The sequence below is a fragment of the Gorilla gorilla genome, chromosome 1 (genome assembly GCF_029281585.2).
Source record: "Gorilla gorilla gorilla isolate KB3781 chromosome 1, NHGRI_mGorGor1-v2.1_pri, whole genome shotgun sequence".
NCBI lineage: Eukaryota > Metazoa > Chordata > Mammalia > Primates > Hominidae > Gorilla > Gorilla gorilla.
The window spans coordinates 39,315,690-39,336,386 of record NC_073224.2 but is presented as its reverse complement, the minus strand read 5'-3'; the positions used below and the strand labels follow the sequence as shown (position 1 = coordinate 39,336,386).

Sequence of the window (20,697 nt, the reverse complement as noted above, 5' to 3'; positions counted from 1 at the left end):
CCAAGCACACTGGCTCACACCTCTAATCCCAGCACTTTGGGGAGGCCAAGGCACGAGGATCACTTAAGCACAGGAGTTTGAGACTAGCCTGGGCTACATAGTGTGTTGGGGTGATCAGACCCAACACCAGGTCGTGGGGGTGATGATGTCCAGCTGAATCAAAGGATTGAGAAAAAGACAGTTTGAGAAAGAAAGTGGGACCAGGGACCCATCGCGATTGTGGAGGCTGTGAAGGCCCCAAGCTCTGGAACCCTACGCTGTTTATTGGTAATCCAACAAAGGAACAGGTGGTGAGAATGTGGGGGTCAAAAAGGCAGGCGCATGATCTACAGCTGTGACGGCTTAGCCTTTATATAGAACATGTTCTGCTACTTGAGATAATGGGAATACAATCAATCTAGGAGCCTAGGAGGGCTAGAAGCAAGGAGCCAGCAAGTCTAGACACATTCCAGGGGACATTATGTCAGACATGCAAGCCCTGCCTCAGCTTTTTTCCTTACACTCAGCTTTTTCCCAACATAGTGAGACCCTGTCTCTACAAAAATTAAAAAAAAAAAAAAAGGTCAAGCATGGTAGTGGGCACCTGTAGTCCCAGCTACTCAGGACGCTGAGAGGATCGCTTGAGCACAGGAGTTCAAGGCTACAGTGAGCTATGATCATGCCACTGCACTCCAGTTTGGGTGACACAGCTAGACTGTCTCAAAAAAAAAAAAAAAAAAAGCCACTTCAATTACAAAGTAATGATTGGCTGGGCATGGTGGCTCATGCCTGTAATCCCAGCACTTTGGGAGGCCGAGGCAGGCAGATCACTTGAGGTCAGGAGTTCAAGACCAGCCTGGCCAACATGGTGAAACCCCGTCTCCACTAAAAACACAAAACTAGCCGGGCATGGTGGCACGCGCCTGTAATCCCAGCTACTCAGGAGGCTGAGGCAGGAGAATCACTTGAACCTGGGAGGTAGAAGTTGCAGCGAGCCAAGATCGCACCCACTGCACTCTGCACTCTAGTCTGTGCAACAGTGAGACTCTGTCTCAAAAAAAAAAAAAGTTAAGATAATGAGACCGGATTAAAAAAAAGTAAGACTCATCTATATGCTGTCTTCAAGAGTTATACTTAAATATAAAATCATAGACAGGTTGAAAGCAAAAAGATGAAAAAGATATGCAGTGCAAATAGTAACTGTAAGAAAGCTAAAGTGGCTATTTTAACATCAGAGAAAAATAGGCATCAAGACAGTATTGTCAGAGAGAAGTATTTCATAATGATAAAAATGGCCAGTTCAGAAAGATATACCAATTCTAATATTATGTATGTATATCACTATATACATAACAATAGAGCTTCAAAATATGTGAAAGCAACAGTTGAGATAACTAAAGAAAGAAAGAGACAAATCCACAGTCATAGTTGTAGATTTTAACACCTCACTTCCAGTAATTAATAGGTAGAAGAAGCCAAAAAATGTTAATACACACATAGAGGATTTCAACAACACTATCAGTCATCTTGATCTAAATAATATGTTTAGAACAATACACTCAACTGCAGAATACATATTATTTACATAGGCAAATGGCTTGTTTATCAACATATAGCATATACTGTCCCATTAAAAATGTCAATAAATTTTGAAAGATTGAAATCATATAGAGAATTTCTCTGACCACAATAGAATTTAATTAAGCATATTCCTTCTTTAGAAAATATTTTAGTAAACAAAGAGTAGTAGATTTTTCCTCAAAAACAAGAGCAAAAAGAATTAAAAAGTCACTGTATTAGGGATTTTGCTGTAGGAACAAAGAATCTGGCAGGTAAAAAGTGACTGGACTTTGTGATTGTCAGATACAGAGTTAGAAGCAAAAGAGTTTTGACAGATGCACTGGGTATTCAAAGTAATGGAAAATTTGAATAGTAGAGAAGTTTGGAAAAATGTCTAGACATGATACTTTAGCTACAGTATATAGAAAGTTGTTTGAGACGTGATACTTAAGCCACAGTTGTTTACCCCTGGAGAAATGAGAGTGTTAAAAAAGATATTAAAATCATTGATTTGTTAAGAAATTATAAGAATCTGAACTATCCTAAAAGTAATCTTTGTAAAATGAACGATAATTCCAGGTTATCTGGGATTTTCTGTAGGTTATCTAAAGGAGTAAATGGAAAAGAAATAAAGATTTTATTTATCAAATAAATTTTTCAAAAAACAAATGAAGAGAATAGGAAAAAAGTACATACATACACAAACTTTTTTTTTTTTTTTTTTTTTTTTGAGACTGAGTCTTGCTCTGTCTTCCAGGCTGGAGTGCAGTGGTACTATCCTGGCTCACTGCAATCTCTACCTCTTGGGCTCAAGCAATCCTCCCACCTCAGCCTCCAGGGACTACAGGCACATGCCACCATGCCTGGCTAATTTTTTTGTATGTTTTTGTAGAGATGGGGTTTCACCATGTTGCACAGACTGGTCTTGAACTCCTGAGCTCCAGTGATCCACCCTCTTGGGCCTCCCAAAGTGAGCTACCACGCCCAGCCTACTTTAATTCTTTGAACATATTTATAACAGCTGCTTTTTTAAGTCTTTGCTAAATATCTCTCTCAATTTCTTACTGTACTTTTCTTAAGAGCCATGCTTTCCTACTTCTTTACATGTCTAGTAATTTTTGGTGGAAAACTTGATATTTCAGATAATATATTGTAGCAACTATGTATTCTAATTTTTTGGAGAGTTGTTGGATTTGCTTTAATAACTTGGCTATGCAAATACTGATGTCTCTGCTTCAATTTTTTATTCTTATATTTATTATTATTATTAAACTTGGTTTCCAAAGAGTTACCCCTGTGTCTGCATATAATTTAGTGGTCAGGGCTGGGTGCGGTGGCTCACGCCTGTAATCCCAGCACTTTGGGAGTCTGAGGCGGGCGGATCACCTGATGTCAGGAGTTTGTGACCAGCCTGGCCAGCATGTGAAACCCTGTCTCTACTAAAAATACAAAAAAAAAATTAGCCGGGTGTGGTGGCGGGCACTTGTAATCCCAGCTACTCAGGAGGCTGAGGCAGGAGAATCACTTGAACCCGGGAGGCAGAGGTTGCAGTGAGCCGAGATCGTGCCACTGCATTCCATCCTGGGCAACGGAGCGAGACTCCCATCTCAAAATAATAATTTAGTGGTCACCTAATGATTTGAACAGAGGTTATGCTCAAACATCTTGTTCGGGAAAAGCCTCACATTGATTTATATGTGAGTTGGGGAATGTATATACAAAGTTGCTGCTAGTTTTCAAGTCATCCTTAGCTTTTACTTTTTGCCAGACTATTGGATCTTCCCCGCCCATTTGCATAGTAACCCAGTTAGCCAGGGATGGTAGAGAGCTTATTTCCGCCCTTTTTTGACTCTCTAGTTTCCATGATCTCCCTGTTAAATTTCTGGCTGTCTTTCATGACCAGTCAAAATTCTGGCTGGTTTTCATGACCAACCCTGAACTAATAAAACCATTCTCATCGACCATGTTGGTGGTAGTAGTGGGTGTGTGAATAACCTCGTGCAAAGAGGCCACTGAGTCCCCCTGCCCTAACCTGAAGCTCTAGCACTTCTTCAACAATAAACGTTTCTTGTTTTCTACATTTGATCCATTTCCAGTACCCTGGAATGGTTGTTTTTCACAGTCTCATTCAGGTTTGTACTTGTTTTTTGTGGAGAGGAATTACCAGCCTCTTCATGCCACCATAACTAGTAGTCCTTTTCTATGCTTATATTTGTTTATTCAGCTTCATTATTTACATCTTCTGTATCCATGTTTACTTTTCCCTTAAAGGATCTGTCAGAAACTGAGAGAGATTTTAGTCCTCTACAGTTGTGTTTTTATCAATTGATCCTTTTATTTTAAACAGTCTTGCATTGTGTATTTCTGTGTTCTATTAAAATGTTGTGTATTATACTTTTTGGTTAGTATAAAATGTATTACTTTGCCCAGTTTAAAGCCATCAATGCTGTTGTTCTTAAATTTTTTACTCATGCTGGATGTTTGTTTGGATTTCTCTGATGTTATTTTAGGCTGGACTTAAATAATAGTGACACAGTTCATCTGTGTCATCAGTTCCAAGACTACTAGTTTTGGTGATTCACTAGAAAGACTCAGAATACTCAGCACATGTACTCATGGGTAAGATTTGTTACAGTGAAGGACACAAAACAAAATTGGCAAAAGAATAAGGTGCCTGGGGCAAAGTCCAGAGGAAAGCACGTGCAAGTTTTCAAAAGTCCTCTCCCAATAGAGTCATGCAAGACTTTTAATTCTCCCAGAAACAAGTTGTCACAATGCTTATAAGTGTTGTCTACCAGGGAAGCTCATTAGAGACTCAGTGACCAGAGTTCTACTGGGGGCTGAGTATGTAGGTATCTTTTGCCTAGTACATACTAAAATTCCAGTCTTCCAGAGGGAAAGCAGGTGTCCAGCATTAACCACATCGTTTGCACAATCTAGACACAGTAAAACCACCATTATTAATTAGGGAACAGTGGGAACACTTCCGAAATCCAAGTTCCCAGATATCAGACAAAGGCCAACCTTGCAAGGAGGTTTTCCTAAGTATAGCAGCATCAGGCCTGCAGTATTAACTTCTTTAATTATTTTCTACACAACATCTTTGTCTTTTTTTTTTAAATTGAACTACTCCTGGTGCTTCACTCATGAGTATAATGACCAAAGTTCTTTTGTTGGTTTTTTTGCAGTTAAATGATTTAAAATATTTTTCTCTTAATTTGGGAGTAATATAATTTTATTCAAATATGAAATTAGGGATCATCATTTATAGTTTTTGTTTTTGTTTCAAAAATTCTTTGTTGTTTCTCTAAGCCAAAAATAAAGTGTGTGCTTGTTTTGAAACTCTAATAGACAAAATACTGTACTATGATTTAAATTACATGCTTGGAACAGTTTTATATTTGACTATTCTTTGTATCTCCCACACATCATAATGCCTTTGTTCTTTTCTCAGCACGATTACGTGGTGTTCATGATGGTTTGTTCACTGGACAAATAGATGCTGTGGATACTCTTAATGCTACTTATAGAGTAACTTTTGATAGGACAGGGCTTGGAACGCATACCATCCCTGACTATGAAGTTCTCGTAAGTAGTATTTCATAATACGTTTGTGTTTTATGCCTGTTAAATGTGTTATATGGAGTTTTTTTAGAAATCGTATTTTATGATAGAATCAAGACTTTATCTCACAGAGGAAGAGATCCTTAGGGGACCCCAACCCTATCTGCTAGACCCCTGGTTCGGATCTATACTTAAGTCTTCCATTTTCCAGGAACTAGAATTTCTCTGTTGGACCTTAACGACACAGCACTTTAGTATAACCAAACTGATGAGTCCTGACTAAATAACCTTGGAGAAGAAGCTACATAACATTTTCATTGCAGCTGTTAGGTTAAAGTATAGTCCTCTTGCAAAATTGTTTTTAAAGTATAGTAACATCTTGTACTTATTTGTTCTCCTGTTTTATCTTCAGAGGTATGCAGGGTGGGTGTTAATTACCTTCACTTTTGCATGATGAAACTCAGACATAAGTACAATTGCGTAATTTATTCAAGGCTCTAGATCTGGTTTCCTATTAGGCTGAGACTAGAATTGAGATCTTTTTTTTTTTTTTTTTTTTGACACGGAGTCTTGCTCTGTCGCCCAGGCTGGAGTGCAGTGGTGTGATCTCGGCTCACTGCAACCTCTGCCTAGAATATACATACATACATACATACATACATACATATAAACATAATATATATATACACACATATATATGTATGTCTTTGTAAATATATTTCCTAAAAGAAATATATATATATATATCTCCTTAGTGCAGAAATACAATATTGCTTGATATCTCTCCGCAGTAGGAGAGAAAGAAAATTAGAACTAAATGTAGAACAGAGTACACTGCTCTTAAGTTTTTACATTAAAGGATGAAAGCTTTAAACTCTCCTTTCAAAAAAAGTAAATTGGCCAGGCGCGGTTGCTCACACCTATAATCCCAGTACTTTGGGAGGCTGAGATGGGTGGATCACCTGAGGTCAGGAGTTCAAGACCAGCCTGGCCAACATGGTGAAACCCCATCTCTACTAAAAATACAAAAATTAGCTGGGTGGGGTAGCACATATCTGTAATCCCAGCTACTTGGGAGGCTGAGGCAGGAGAATTGCTTGAACCCAGGAGGTGGAGGCTGCAGTGAGCCGAGAAAGCGCCATTGCACTCCAGTTTGCTCAACAAGAGTAAAACTCGGTCTCAAAAAAAAAAAAGTAAATTGCTTCTCTGTTTCATTAATTTAACTGTTTTTATGAGATCACCCAAATATTTCTCCCTGGCTAAATAAGAGTTGATTTTTAATTGTAGGGTATATTCAGACAGTCTAAATGCAGATAACCAAATGTGGCCATAGAAAACTTTAATATTAATCTTTGATTCTCTGAACTATTTTGACCCCCCCCTTTTTTTTATTTCTTTTTTTCTTCTGGAGGTTCATCCTTTTGGCAACAAAGTAGTGTTTTCATACTCTGTTTCAAGTTCTAGCCTTTGATCTGTATAGACTAATATGCTACTCTATAAATAATTAAATATATAAGTAATAAATTCTATATGAATCATAGAATATGCGTGAATATATATCTCAAGCTGAAATACAATGATTATAAAGCTTAAATGATTGGTAAATTTCTTTAAGTTTTGTGAATTATTCTGTTTTCTCAGAGTAATGAACCTCATGAGACAATGCCAATTGCTGCCTTTGGACAAAAACAGCGGCCTTCTCGATTTTTTATGACCCCACCACGGTTACATTATACTCCTCCTCTCCAGTCACCAATTATAGTAAGTATATTTTAGAAATATCAATAATTTAATTGATTATTATGAAGGTGAACTATGTTCTTAAGAAATACACATCTATTACAGCAACTTCAAAATATGCACACTATTTTGAATTGAAAATATTAAATAAAATAAATAAATAGTTGCTTCATCTCCAGAAATAATTTCCTTTTTATTGGATTTTAATATAATATTAATTATAACAGAATTTTCTCTTTTTCTAAAAATAAGATACTTCCTGGCCGGGCGCAGTGGCTCACGCCTGTAATCCCAGCATTTTGGGAGGCCGAGGCAGGCGGATCACGAGGTCAGGAGTTCGAGACCAACCTGACCAACATGGTGAAACGCCGTCTCTGCTAAAAATACAAAAATGAGCTGGGCGTGGTGGCGCGCGCCTGTAATCCCAGCTGCTCGGGAGGCTGAGGCAGGAGAATCGCTTGAACTCAGGAGTCAGAGATTGCAGTGAGCCGAGATCACAAGTGGCAACAGAGCGAGACTCCGTCTAAAAAAAAATAAAAATAAAAAGATACTTCCTCTGAATAGTCAATGATTAAATAATTCCTTTTTATTCCCATAGGATAATGATCCTTTATTAGGACAGTCGCCGTGGAGAAGTAAAATTTCTGGCTCTGACACTGAAACATTAGGTGGTTTTCCAGTAGAATTTCTTATCCAAGTGGTAAGAATTGTTCTGAATATCTTGGCTGTTTGTTTAAAAACTCAATGCCTTTTATGTTATTAAAGTTGAAAATTTTTCTAGGGCCGTGTAGGTTTATCACCGTGTAGGTTTTAAGAGCTGCTATTTCCAACAAAGCCTGAAAATAAAAGTTATAAAAACCAAAAAAGACTTAAAGATCTTTCTTCTTGAGCTTTGTCTTGTGTCTGAGTTCTTATTATTCTGCTATTTTAAGGGCTCAAACATTCTTGCATATGTTCTGTGAAATTCTGAATGTTTGGCTGTTAATAACTTGGGTAACTATGAAGGCTTTTATTTAGTAACCTCAGCATATTCTGCCATCATCAGTCAGTTCAACAGTTATGATGTCCTGGCTAGCTTATATGGTTAGAAGAAATTTTATTTCTTTTCAGAGACTAGAAACAGGTATTCACCTGCTAAGTACTTAGTGATTAGACACTAAGAAATCTAAGCCTAAACTGAACTAAGTGTAGAAGTATTATATTGGAAAATTTTCCTTATAGCTGGACTCTTAAAAATGTAGTGAGTTTGAAAATTAGATGAAATAAATTTTTTAGTTTGAATCATAGTCTAATAATGTTTCATTTCCTTTTTGGAAAATGAAAACTACTTTGGCTTGGGATAGAAATGATCTTTATTTTCATTTGTTTATTTATTTATTCATTTTGAGACTGAGTCTTGCTCTGTTGCCCAGGCTGGAGTGCAGTGGGTCAGTCTCGGCTCACTGCAACCTCCACCTCCCGGATTCAAGCTTTTCTCCTGCTTCAGCCTCCTGAGTAGCTGGGATTACAGGCATGCACCACTATGCCTGGCTAATTTTTTTTGTAATTTTAATAGAGATGGGGTTTCACTGTGCTGGCCAGGCTGGTCTCCAGTTCCTAACTTCAAGTGATCCCCCCACCTTGGCCTCCCAAAGTGCTGGGATTAGAGGCGTGAGCTACCGCACCTGGCTGATATGATCTTTATAAATAAAAATGTTTATAACATAATCCATGAAAATATTCACAGTGTTCTTTTGCAGTTGATGTTATTTTGAGGAAAAGTCTTGTCAGTTGTGTGTCTGTATATAGCATTCTGTGTTCCTCAATCACATTTTTTTATTTAATATTTATTTATATATTTATTTGTTTATTTATTTTATTTGAGACAGAGTCTCACTCTGTCTCCTAGGCTGGAGTGCAGTGGCACGATCTCAGCTCACTGTAGCCTCTACCTCCCGGGTTCCAGTGGAATCACCTCAGCCTCCCAAGTTGCTGGGATTACAGGCGCACACCACCACACCCAGCTAATTTTTTGTATTTTTAGTAGAGACGGGGTTTCACCATGTTGACCAGGCTGGTCTCAAACTCCTGACCTCACATGATCGCCCTCAGCCTCCCAAAGTGCTGGAATTGCAGGCATGAGCGACTGCACCTGGCCTATTTATTTATTTATTTGTTTGTTTGAGACAAAGTCTCGCTCTGTTGTCCAGGCTGGAGTACAGTGGTGCCATTATGGCTCACTGCAGCCTTAACCTCCAGTCTCAGGCAGTCCTCCCACCTCAGCCTCCCAAGTAGCTGAGACTGCAGGCATGTACCACCACTCCCAGCTAATATATTTTTTATTGGTTTTGTAGAGATGGAGTCTCACTGTGTTACCTAGGCTGGTCTCGAACTCCTGGGCTCAAATGTTCCTCCCACCTTGGCTTTCCAAAGTGCTAAGATTACAGGCTTGAGTCACCATGCCCAGCCAATGATATATTGTTAGTTATCCTTGCAATATAAAATTTCTTATACCTTTGGCTTCTCAAGGCAGATGGATATTTTATATGAAAGATTGAAAATGTGATAAGAGCAAAGACTCTTTTCACAAAGAAGACACTTGTTTTTAATTCTTTCTTTTAAATAGTAGAAGTACAAACAAAGCTAATATGTTATATTTGAACAGGTGTTGTGTGTGTGAGAGAGTTTGAGAGAGATCAATAAGCAAAGGGAGCCAGAAGCTAAGTACTACTACACTATGTCTAAATATCACTATGTGATATTTTTATCGATCCTTGTTATATTTGATTTTTAATTCAATACACTTTATTTTTTTAGACCAATTTTAGGTTCATAGCAAAATTGAGAAGAAGATACAGATATTTCCCATATACTTCCTGACCCCACACCTGTGTAGTCTCCCCCTATTATCTCCCAGCAGATGGTACATTTGTTACAGTCAGTGAACTTTCATTAACACATCATTTCACCTAAAGACCATAGTTCACATTAATGTATTTAAAGATGTGGAACATTTTAAGAGTTTTGACAAATGTATAATATCATGTATCCACCATTATGTATCATATAGAGTAGTTTTGCTGCCCTAAAAATCTTCTGTGTTTCACCTTTTTATCTCTTCCCCTGCGCCCCTGGAAATCACTGATCTTTTTACTGTTTCCATAGTTTTATCTTTTGCAGACTGTCATATATTTGAAGTCATACAGTATATAGCCTTTTTATATTGGTTTCTTTCACTTACTAGTATACATTTAAGTTTCTTTCATGTCTGTTCGTGGCTTGATAGCTCATTTCTTTTTAGCATTGAGTAATATTACATTGTCGGGATGTACCACAGTTTATTTACTCATTGACAAACTGAAAGACATCTTGGTTGCTTTCAAATTTTGGCAATTATGAATAAAGGTGCCATAAACATCTGTGTGCAGGTTTTTGTGTAGCCGTAAGTTTTCAGCTCCTTTGGGTAAATACCAAGGAGTGTAATTGCTGGTTCATATGGTAAGAGTATGCTTAGTTATATAAGAAACTGACAAGCTGTGTTCTAAAGTGGCTGTACCATTTTGCATTCCCAGCAGCAGTGAATGGGATTTCCTGTTGCTCCACATCCTTGTTAGCATTTGGTGTTGTCAATGTTCTGGATTTTGGCCATTCTAATAGGTTTGTTGTGGTATCTTATTATTTAAATTTGCATTTCCCTGATGACATATACATTTCCTCATTGACCATCTTTTCATATGCTTATCTGCCATCTGTATATCTTCTTTGGTGAGGTGTCTGTTAAGGTCTTTGGCTCATTTTTTAATCCAATTGTTTGTTTTCTTATTGTTGGGTTTTAATGTCTTTAACCAAACAGAAGTTTTTAATTTTAATGAAGTTCAGCTCATCATTTCATTCTTACATGGATCATGCCTTTGATGTCATATCTAAAGTTGGTTGTCACAAAACCAAAATCATCTAGATTTTTTTTCCTGTGTTACTTTCTAGGAGTTTTATAGTTTTGGATTTTACATCTATGTTTGTGATTCCCTTTGTGAAAGGTGTAAGGTTTTTGTCTAGATTCATTTTTTTGTTTGTTTGTGGATGTCCAGTTGTTGCAGCACCATTTGTTGAAGACTGACTTTTCTCCACTGTTGCCCATTTGTTGGGCAACTGCCTTTGCCCATTTGTTGAAGATAATTGACTATGTGGATTTATTTCTGGGCTCTCTATTCTGTTCCATTGATCTATTTTATTTTATTCTTTGCCACTACGACACTGTCTTGATTACTGTAGGTTTATAGTATGTTTTGAAGTTGAATAGTGTCAGTCCTTCAACTTTGTTCTTCTACTTCAATATTGTGTTGGCTATAGTAGGTCTTTTGCCTTTCAAATATAGACTTTAGAATCATTTTGTCAATATCCATAAAACAACTTGCTGGGATTTTGACTTGTATTGCATTGAATTTATAGATCAAGTTGAGAAGAACTGGTATCTTGACAGTGTTGTGTCTTCTTATCCATGAAGATGAAATATCTCTTATTTATTTAGTTCTTTGATTTCTTTCATCAGAGTTTTGCTCACATAGGTCTTGTACATATTTGTTGGATTTATACTTAAGTATTTCATTTTGGGGGGTGTTAAGGTAAATGATACTGTGTTTTTAATTTCACATCATAATTGTTTATTGTTTGACAAAGCAATTGACTTTTGTATGTTAACTTTGTATCCTGCAACTTTGCTGTAGTCACTTATTAGTTCCAGGGATTTTTTTTTTCTCATTTCTTTCAGATTGTCTACGTAGACAGTCATGTCACCCGCCTAAAACAGATAGTTGTTTTTTTCCTTCCCAATTCTACCTTTTATTTCTCTTTCTTATCTTATTGCATTAGCTAGGACTTCCAGTATGATGTTGAAAAGAGTGATAAGAGAGGACATTGTTGCCTTCTTCCTGATCTTAGTGGGAAAACTTCTAGTTTCTCACCATTAAGTATGATATTAGACATGAGGTTTTTTTGTAGATTTTTTTTTTTATCAGGTTGGGGACATTGTCTATTCCTAGTTTACTGAGAGTTTTTATCATGAATGAGTGTTGAATTTTGTCAAATACTTTGCCTCTATCAATCTGATCATATTTTTCTTCTTTAGCCTACTGATGTGATGGATTATATTAATTAATTTTCAAACATTGAATCAGCCTTGCATACTTCAGGTAAATCTCACTTGGGGCCGGGTGCGGTGGCTCACGCCTGTAATCCCAGCACTTTGGGAGGCCGAGGCAGGCAGATCACAAGGTCAGGAGATCGAGACCATCCTGGCTAACATGGTGAAACCCCGTCTCTACTAAAAATACAAAAAAATTAGCCAGGCGTGGTGGCCAGCGCCTGTAGTCCCAGTTACTCGGGAGGCTGAGACAGGAGACTGGCGTGAACCTGGGAGGCGGAGCTTGCAGTGAGCTGAGTTCGCGCCACTGCACTCCAGCCTGGGTGACAGAGCAAGACTCTGTCTCAAAAAAAAAAAAAAAAAAAAACTCACTTGGCCGTGATCTTAAATTCTTTTATACATCATTGGATTCAATTTGCTAATATTTTATTGAGGATTTTTGCATCTGTGTTTATGAAAGATACTGATCTATAGTTTTTTTCTTTTCATGTTTGGACAGGGGATCTATGTTGCCCAGGCTGGGTGCAGACTCCTGGGTTCAAGTGATCCTCCCACTTCAGCCTCCCAGTAGCTAGGACTATGAGTACATTCCATTGTGCCTGGCTTATAGTTTTCTTTCACCGTGTCTTTGTCAGATTTTGGTATTAAAGTAATGCTAACCTTGGAGAATGAGTTAGGAAGTATTTCCTCTGCTTCTATCCTCTAAAACATAACAGAGGTTGGGTATAATTTCTTCCTCAAATGTTTAGTACAATTCCTTAGTGAATCCATCTGGGCCTGGTGCTATCTGTTTTGGAAGGTTAATTATTGACTCAATTTATTTCATAGATATAAGCCTATTCAGAGCCTTCCATTTTTTTCTTGTGTAAATTTAGAAATTTCAAGGAGTTTATCTTTTTAAAGTCCATAGGATCTGTAGTGATGCCCCTTTTTCATTTCTGAAATTAATAATTTGTGTCCTCTCTCTTTTTTCTTGCCTAGCTAGAGGCTTATCAGTATCATTGATCTTTTTAAAGAACCAGCTTTTGGTTTTGTTGATTTTTTTCTATTAATTTCCTGTTTTCAATTTTATTGATTTCTGCTGTAGTTTATATTATTCTGATTACTTTGTATTTAATTTCCTATTTTCTTTTTTTAGTTTCCTAAGGTGGAAGCTTAAATTACTGATTTTAAGTCTTCTTTACTAATATATGCATTCAATACTACAAGTTTCCCACTAAGCACTGTTTTGGCTACATCACACAAATTTTGACAAGTTGTCTTTTTATTTTTATCTAGTTCAGAATATTTTTTCATTTCTTCTTTTAGATTGCTTTTTTGACTCGTGTTATTTAGACATGTCTTCAGATTTTACAGCTTTCTTTGTTATTGATTTCTAGTTGAAGTTCATTGTGGTGTAAGAGCATACATTGTATGATTTCTATTGTTTTAATTTTGTTAAGGTATGTTTTGTGGCCCAGAATGAGATCTTCATGAATTTTCCACATGACCTTGAGTAGAAAGTATATTCTGTGGTTGTTGGATGAAGTAGTCTATAGATACCAATTATATCCAGTTAATTGATGGTATTGTTGAGTTTATGTCCTTGCTGATTTTCTGCCCATTGGATCTGTTCATTTCTGATAGAGGGGTATCAAAATCTCCAGCTATAATGGTGGATTGATCTATTTGTCAATAGTTAATCATTTTGACTCATGTTTTGGTGTTCTGTTATTAGGCATATAAATATTAAGTATTGTTGGCCGGGTGTGGTGGCTCACCCCTGTAATCCCAGCCCTTTGGGAAGCTTAGGCTGGCAGATCACTTGAGGTCAGGAATTCGAGACCAGCCTGGCCAACGTGGTGAAACCCCGTCTCTACTAAAAATACAAAATTAGCTAGGTGTGGTGGCAGACACCTGTAATCCCAGCTACTTGGGAGGCTGAGACAGGAGAATTGCTTGAACCTAGGAGGCGTGAGCTGACATTGCAACACTGCACTCTGGCCTGGGTGACAGAGGAAGACTCTGTCTCAAAAAAAAAAAAAAATTATTATGTCTTCTTGGAACATTGACCCCTTTCTCATTACATAATGCCTTTCTTTTTTTTTTTTTTTTTTTTTTTTTGTTGAGACAGAGTCTTGCTCTGTCACCCTTGGCTGGAGTGCAGTGCCGTGATCTCGGCTCACTGCAAGCTCCGCGTCCCAGGTTCATGCCATTCTCCTGCCTCAGTCTCCTGAGTAGCTGGGAATACAGGTGCCCGCCACCATGCCCGGCTAATTTTTTTGTATTTTTAGTAGAGACGGGGTTTCACCTTGTTAGCCAGGACAGTCTCGATCTCCTGACCTTGTGATCCGCTTGCATCAGCCTCCCAAAGTGCTGGGATTACAGGCGTGAGCCACCACACCCGGCCATAATGCCCCTTTTTATTCCTGACACCTTTTCTTGCTCTGGAGTCAGCTTTGTCTGAAATTGATATAACTGCTCCTGCTTTCTTTTGATTAGTGTTAGCATGGCATATTCTTTATCCATTTACTTTATTTTTTTTTTTTTGAGACAAAGTCTTGCTTTGTCACCCAGGCAGCCTCTGCCTCCTGGGTTCAAACGATTCTCATGCCTCAGCCTCCCAAGTAGCTAGGATTACATGCGTCCTCCACCACATCTGGCTAATATTTGTATTTTTAGTAGAGACAGGTTTTCACCATGTTGGCCAGGCTGGTCTGGAACTCCTGACCACAAGAAATCTGCCTGCCTCAGCCTCCCAAAGTGCTGGAATTACAAGTGTCAGCCACTGAGACTAGCCCTGTTTTTTTTTTTTGTTTGTTTGTTTGTTTGTTTTTGAGAACAGGGTCTCCCTCTGTAGCCTAGGCTGGAGTGCGGTGGCTCACTACAGCCTCAACCTCCTGGACTTAAGCAATCCTCCCACCTCAGCCTCCCAAGTAGCTGGGACTACAGGCACAAGACACCACACCTGCTAATTTTTGTATTTTTTGTATAGACATGGGGTGTCAGTGTACCCCAGGCTGGTCTTGAACTCCTTGGCTCAAGCGATGGGACCCACCTCGGCCTCCCAAAGTACTGGGATTATAGGCATGAGCCACCACACCTGGCCTTCATCCATTTACTTTTAATCTATCTGTGTCTTTATGTTTAAAGTAGATTTCAAAGTGATTGTTGATGTAGTTGGATTATCATATAGTAATAAATATCTACCGTATTTATTACTATGTTCTATTTGTTGCTCATATTCTTTATTTCTATTTTTATATTCCACTCTTTTTTTGTTTTATGGTTTACTTTATATAATTCCATTTTTCTCTGCTTTCTTAGCATATAGGTTATACTTTTTTTCTTTTAGCTTTCTTTAATGGTTGCCCTAGAGTTTACATTATATACTTTTACAACTAATCCATATCCACTTTCAAATAACACTGTACAGTTTCATGGGTAGTGCTAGTACCTGATAATAACAAAATAATCCTAATTCATCCCTCCTTTCCTTTGTATCATTGCTGTCATTATTTTATTTATACCTAAGCATGCATAAGCATATATACACATAATCATATATAATCAAATATGCTGTTGCTGTTATTATTTTGAACAAACTGTTATCTGTTGGAACAATTAGGAATAAGGAAAATAAAAGTTTGTATTTTACCTTCAACGTATTCTTTCTTTGATACATTTCCTTTATTTATATCTGAGTTTCTGACATGTAAAATTTTCTTTTTCTTTAAAGAACATCATTTAACATTTCTGGCCAGGTGTGGTGGCTCACGCCTGTGATCCTAGCACTTTGGGAGGCTGAGGTGGGTAGATCACTTGAGGTCAGGAGTTCGAGACCAGCCTGGCCAACATGGTGAAACCCCATCTCTACTAAAAATACAAAAATTAGCCGGGCCTGGTGACACTTATAGTCCCAGCTACTTGGGAGGCTGAGGCACGAGAATCGCTTGGACCTGGGAGGTGGAGGCTGCAGGGAGCCAAAATCACTCCATTGCACTCCAGCCTGGGCAACAGAGCAAGATTCCATCTCAAAAAAAAAAGAAAAAAATCATTGCACTCCAGCCTGGGCAACAGAGCAAGATTCCATCTCAAAAAAAAAAGAAAAAAATCATTTCTTACAAGGCAGTCCTACTGGCGACAGACTTTCTCAAGTTTTTTTCTCTGAGAAAGTATTTTTCTTTCACTTAAAAAAAATTTTATTTTATTGGCCGGGTGCGGTGTCTCATGCCTGTAATCCCAGCACTTTGGGAGGCCAGGCGGGCGGATCACGAGGTCAGGAGATCCAGACCATCCTGACTAACATGGTGAAACCCCGTCTCTACTAAAAATACAAAAAATTAGCTGGGCATGGTGGTGGGCGCCTGTAGTCCCAGCTACTCGGGAGGCTGAGGCAGGAGACTGGTGTGAACCCAGGAGGCGGAGCTTGCAGTGAGCCAAGATCGCACCACTGCACTCCAGCCTGGGCGACAGAGCGAGACTCTGTCTCAAAAAAAAAAAAAAAAAAAAAAAAATTTATTTTATTTATTATTATAGAGATATGGTCTGGCGGTGTTTCTCAGGCTGCTGCATAACTCCTGGGCTTAAGCAGTCCTCTCTCTTGGCCTTCCAAAGTGCTGAGATTACAGGCGTGAGCTATGATGCCCAGTCCTGTTTTACTTTTGAATGATAATTTCATAGGGTGCAGAGGTTTAGATTGCCAGATTTTTTTTCTCAACACAAGATATTTCACTCCAGTCTCCTCTTGCTTGCCTGGTTTCTAAGAAGAAGTCAGATGAAATTCTTATCTTTGCTCTTCTATCGGTAAAGTGTTTTCTTTCAGGATTTTTTTTTTCTTTTTTTTTAGTATGTAGAGATGGGGTTTTGCCATGTTGTCCAGGCTGGTCTCGAGCTGCTAGGCTCAAGCAGTCTGCCCGCCTTAGCCTCCCAAAGTGCTGGGATTAGAGGTGTGAGCCACCATAGCTGGACCAGAATTTTTCTTTATCTTGGATTTTCTGTAGTTTGAATATGATATGTGTAAATCTAGAGGTTTTTGTGGTGTTTCTTCTGCTTGGTATTCTCTGAGATTCTTAGATCTTTGGTTTGGTATTTGACATTAAATTGGGGAAATTCTCATTCATTATATTTCAGATAGTTCTTCCTTTTTTTCTCTTTCCTCTCCTTCTTGTATTTCCATTAATGCGTAAGTTATACCTTTTGTAGTTGTCCCACAATCCTTGGACATTCTGTGCTGATTTTTTCAGTCTTTGTTCTCTTTGTTTTTTAGTTTTGGAAGTTCCTATTAATATATCCTCTTCTGAGATAACTGTTGTGGAAGAAAAAAAAGAAAAATAAATAATATATCCTCAAGCTCGAGAAATTTTCATCTCTCTGCTTGCGTTGCCCATCTGTTCTTGCATGCTATTTTATCCATTAGAGGCCTTAGCTTATTACTCATAGTTCTTTCAAATTTCAACATCCCTGCCATATCTAAGGCTGGTTTTTATGCTTGCTTTGTCTCTTCAAACTATGTTTTTTTTTTGCCTCCTGGCGTACCTTGTAATTTTTTCTTAATTGCCAAACATGATGTACTATGTAAAAGGAACTGTGTCAGCCTGAGCCTCTGGACTGTGAACTTCACAAATGCACCTCAGTTTTTCCTCCTCTTATGTGGTACAGGGTGGCTAGAGTGGGCTGGGGTTGGGTTTTTCTCTTCCCCCAGGTCAGTAAGCCTCTGATAAAACCCTAGCATGTTAGCTTCTGGTTAAATAGTTTTTCCTGAGGGCAGGCCTTGCTAAGAACAGAATGCTCCATCTTAATTCAAAATCATTAGTTTTCCTTCCCCTTGCAGGAGGAAGCAAGAGGGAGTATTTCTGCAGTATTCACTAAGAACCAGATTAAGCCCCTGGAAGTAAAACTCACAAAGTATGCTTTTCAAAAAACCCTCCTAACTGGGTCCCGTAGAGTAAATGCTTAATGCACCTACCACATAAATTACAGTTCAGTTTTCCCTACCCCAGCACTGGTTCCTAGAGGTTTTTGCTCATGGGTTTCTGCTCCAGTAAATTGTGATTCTACATACTTGCCTTTCATTCTTTCCAATTTTGTGAACAGTTTGCCTTGGCCCTCAATTTTCTTAGAGATCTAAGAAGTGTCGTTGACTTTTTTTTTTTTTTTTTGAGACAGAGTCTCGCCCTGTCACCCAGGCAAGAGTGTAGTGGCACGATCTCAGCTCACTGCAAGCTCCGCCTTCCGGGTTCACGCCATTCTTCTGCCTCAGCCTCCCGAGTAGCTGGGACTACAGTCACCCTCCACTACGCCCGGCTAATTTTTTGTATTTTTAGTAGAGATGGGGTTTCACCATGTTAGCCAGGATGGTCTCGATCTCCTGACCTCGTGATCCGCCCGTCTCGTCCTCCCAAAGTGCTGGGATTACAGGCGTGAGCCACTGCGCCCGGCCAAGTGTCATTGATTTTTTTAAGTATGTCAGCTTTTTACCTGGTGTTAAGATGGAGTAGCACCTTCCAAGCTTCTTATATCCCAGACTGTAAACTGAAAGTCTGTGTATTTGATTTTAGTACTTAATTTAAAATTTATAATCTATATGTAAAGCCTAGTTAAAATACTACTTCCACTATTATTTTAAGATATTTAAGAGGTAAAAATAAAAGTTATTTTATGTCCTTACCTTTTATAGTATGTGAGGTTTTATAAAACTCTCAGTTTTGCTCTTAAGTGAAGTTGATATTTTGATTTTTTTGCTGTTTCAAATGTATTTTTTCTTATGACAAAATAAACATTAAAAATGTTTTGCCGCCAGGCACAGTGGTTCACACCTACAATCCCAGCACTTTAGGTGGCCAAGCTGGGAGTATTGGAAGTCTAGGAGTTCAAGACAAGCCTGGGCAACATAGACAAGGATTGAGTCTAGGAGTTGAAGACAAGCCTGGGCAACATAGTGAGACCCCATCTGTACAAAAAAATACAAAAATTAGCCAGGTGTGGTGATACGCCCCTGTAGTCCCAACTACTCAGGAGTCTGAGGTGGGAAGATCACTTGAGCCCAGGAGGTTGAGGCTGCAGTGAGCCATGATCACGCTACTGCACTCAGCCTGGGTAGCTATAAGCTACCACACCCGGCCTTATTATTTCTTTCTTTCTTTTTTTTCTTTTTTGAAACAGAATCTTACTCTGTTGCCCAGGCTGGAGTGCAGTGGCGTGATCTTGGCTCATTGCAGACTCCGCTTCCTGGGTTCATGCGATTCTCTTGCCTCAGCCTTCTGAGTAGCCAGGATTACAGGTGCCTGCCATCATGCCAGCTAAACTTTGTATTTTTAGTAGCGATGGGGTTTTACCATGTTGGCCAGGTTGGTCTCAAACTCCTGACCTCAGGTGATCCACCCACCTTGGCCTCCCAAAATGCTGGGATTACAGGCGTGAGCCACCGTACCCGGCCCTTTTTATTTATTTCTAAGAGATAACCCTTTTTTTGGCCAGGCATGATGGCTTATGCCTGTATGTAATCCCAGCACTTTGGGAGGCTGAGGCTAATGGATCACCTGAGGTCAGGAAGTTCAAGACCAGCCTGGCCAACATGGTAAAACCTCATCTCTAGTAAAAATACAAAAATTATCCAGGCGTGGTGGTGCGAGCCTGTATCCCAGCTACTCGGGAGCCTGAGGCATGAGGATTCCTTGAACCTGGGAGGTGAAGCCAAGATCATGCAGTTGCGTTCTAGCCTGGGCGACAGAGCAAGATTCCATCTCCAAAAAAAAGAGAGATAAATTTTTTTCTTTTTTCTTTCTCTTTTTTTTTTTTTTTTTTGAGACAGGGTTTCAGTCACTTTGTCACCCAGGCTGAGTGCAGTGGCATGATCACAGATCACTACAGCCTCAAACCCCTGGGCTCAAGCAATCCTCCCGCCTCAGCCTCCTGAGTAGCTGGGACTACAGGTGGGCGCCACCACACCTGGCTAATTTTTTACTTTTTCATAGAGATGGGGTCTTGGTTTGTTGCCCAGGCTGGTCTCAAACTCCTGGACTCAAGTGATCCTCCCACCTCTGCCTCCCAAAGTCCTGGGATTATAGGTGTGAGCCACTGTGCCCAGCTGGGATTTCTTTTTTGAGAGGGTGTTTCGCTCTTGTCCCCCAGGCTGGGGTTCAGTGGCGCCATTTTGCTCACTGCAGCCTCTGCCTCCCGGATTCAAGCGATTCTCTTGCCTCAGCCTCCCGAGTAGGTGGAACTACAGGTGTCTACCACCACACACTGCTAATTTTTGTATTTTTAGTAGAGACGGGGTTTTACCATGTTGGCCAGCGTGGTCTCAAACTCCTGACCTCAGGTGATCCACCCGCCTCCCAAAGTGCTGGGATTATAGGCGTGAGCTACCACACCTGGCCTGGATTTCTTTTTTTTAAGCAACGTAACTACAATACCATCATTACATCTATAAAAATTTAAATGTCAATATCAAATATCCAGTTGGTATTCAGATTTTTCAGTTGTTTTTTAAATGTTGAGTGCCTTTTTTCTCCATGCAATTTATTGAAGAAACTGGATTATTTATCCATACAGTCTCCCACAGTCTCGATTTTTTGACTAAATCCTTGTGGGATTATTTAACATGTCCTTTGTATCTTACGTAAATTGAAAATTATTTCTAGAGGTTTGACTGGATTTAGGTTTTTTGGTTGGCTGATTATTTGTTTTTATGTGACTACTTTTGCGGGTGGTTTTGTGTTCTTTTGATAGGAGACATTTATTTATTTATTTAT

At 39.0% G+C, this 20,697-nt stretch overlaps 1 protein-coding gene across 3 annotated transcripts in view; it reads left to right on the top strand.

Moving 5' to 3' along the window:
* The window catches only part of LIN9 (lin-9 DREAM MuvB core complex component), a 73,715-nt gene that overhangs the window by 36,878 nt on the left and 16,140 nt on the right, over positions 1-20,697 (top strand). For all 3 annotated transcript variants that reach the window (XM_031005293.3, XM_031005289.3, XM_063708485.1), the window contains 3 exons: positions 4,994-5,127; positions 6,745-6,864; positions 7,442-7,543. In XM_031005293.3, the coding sequence (XP_030861153.2) occupies positions 4,994-5,127; positions 6,745-6,864; positions 7,442-7,543 (356 nt within the window). The remainder of the gene's footprint in view (positions 1-4,993; positions 5,128-6,744; positions 6,865-7,441; positions 7,544-20,697) is intronic.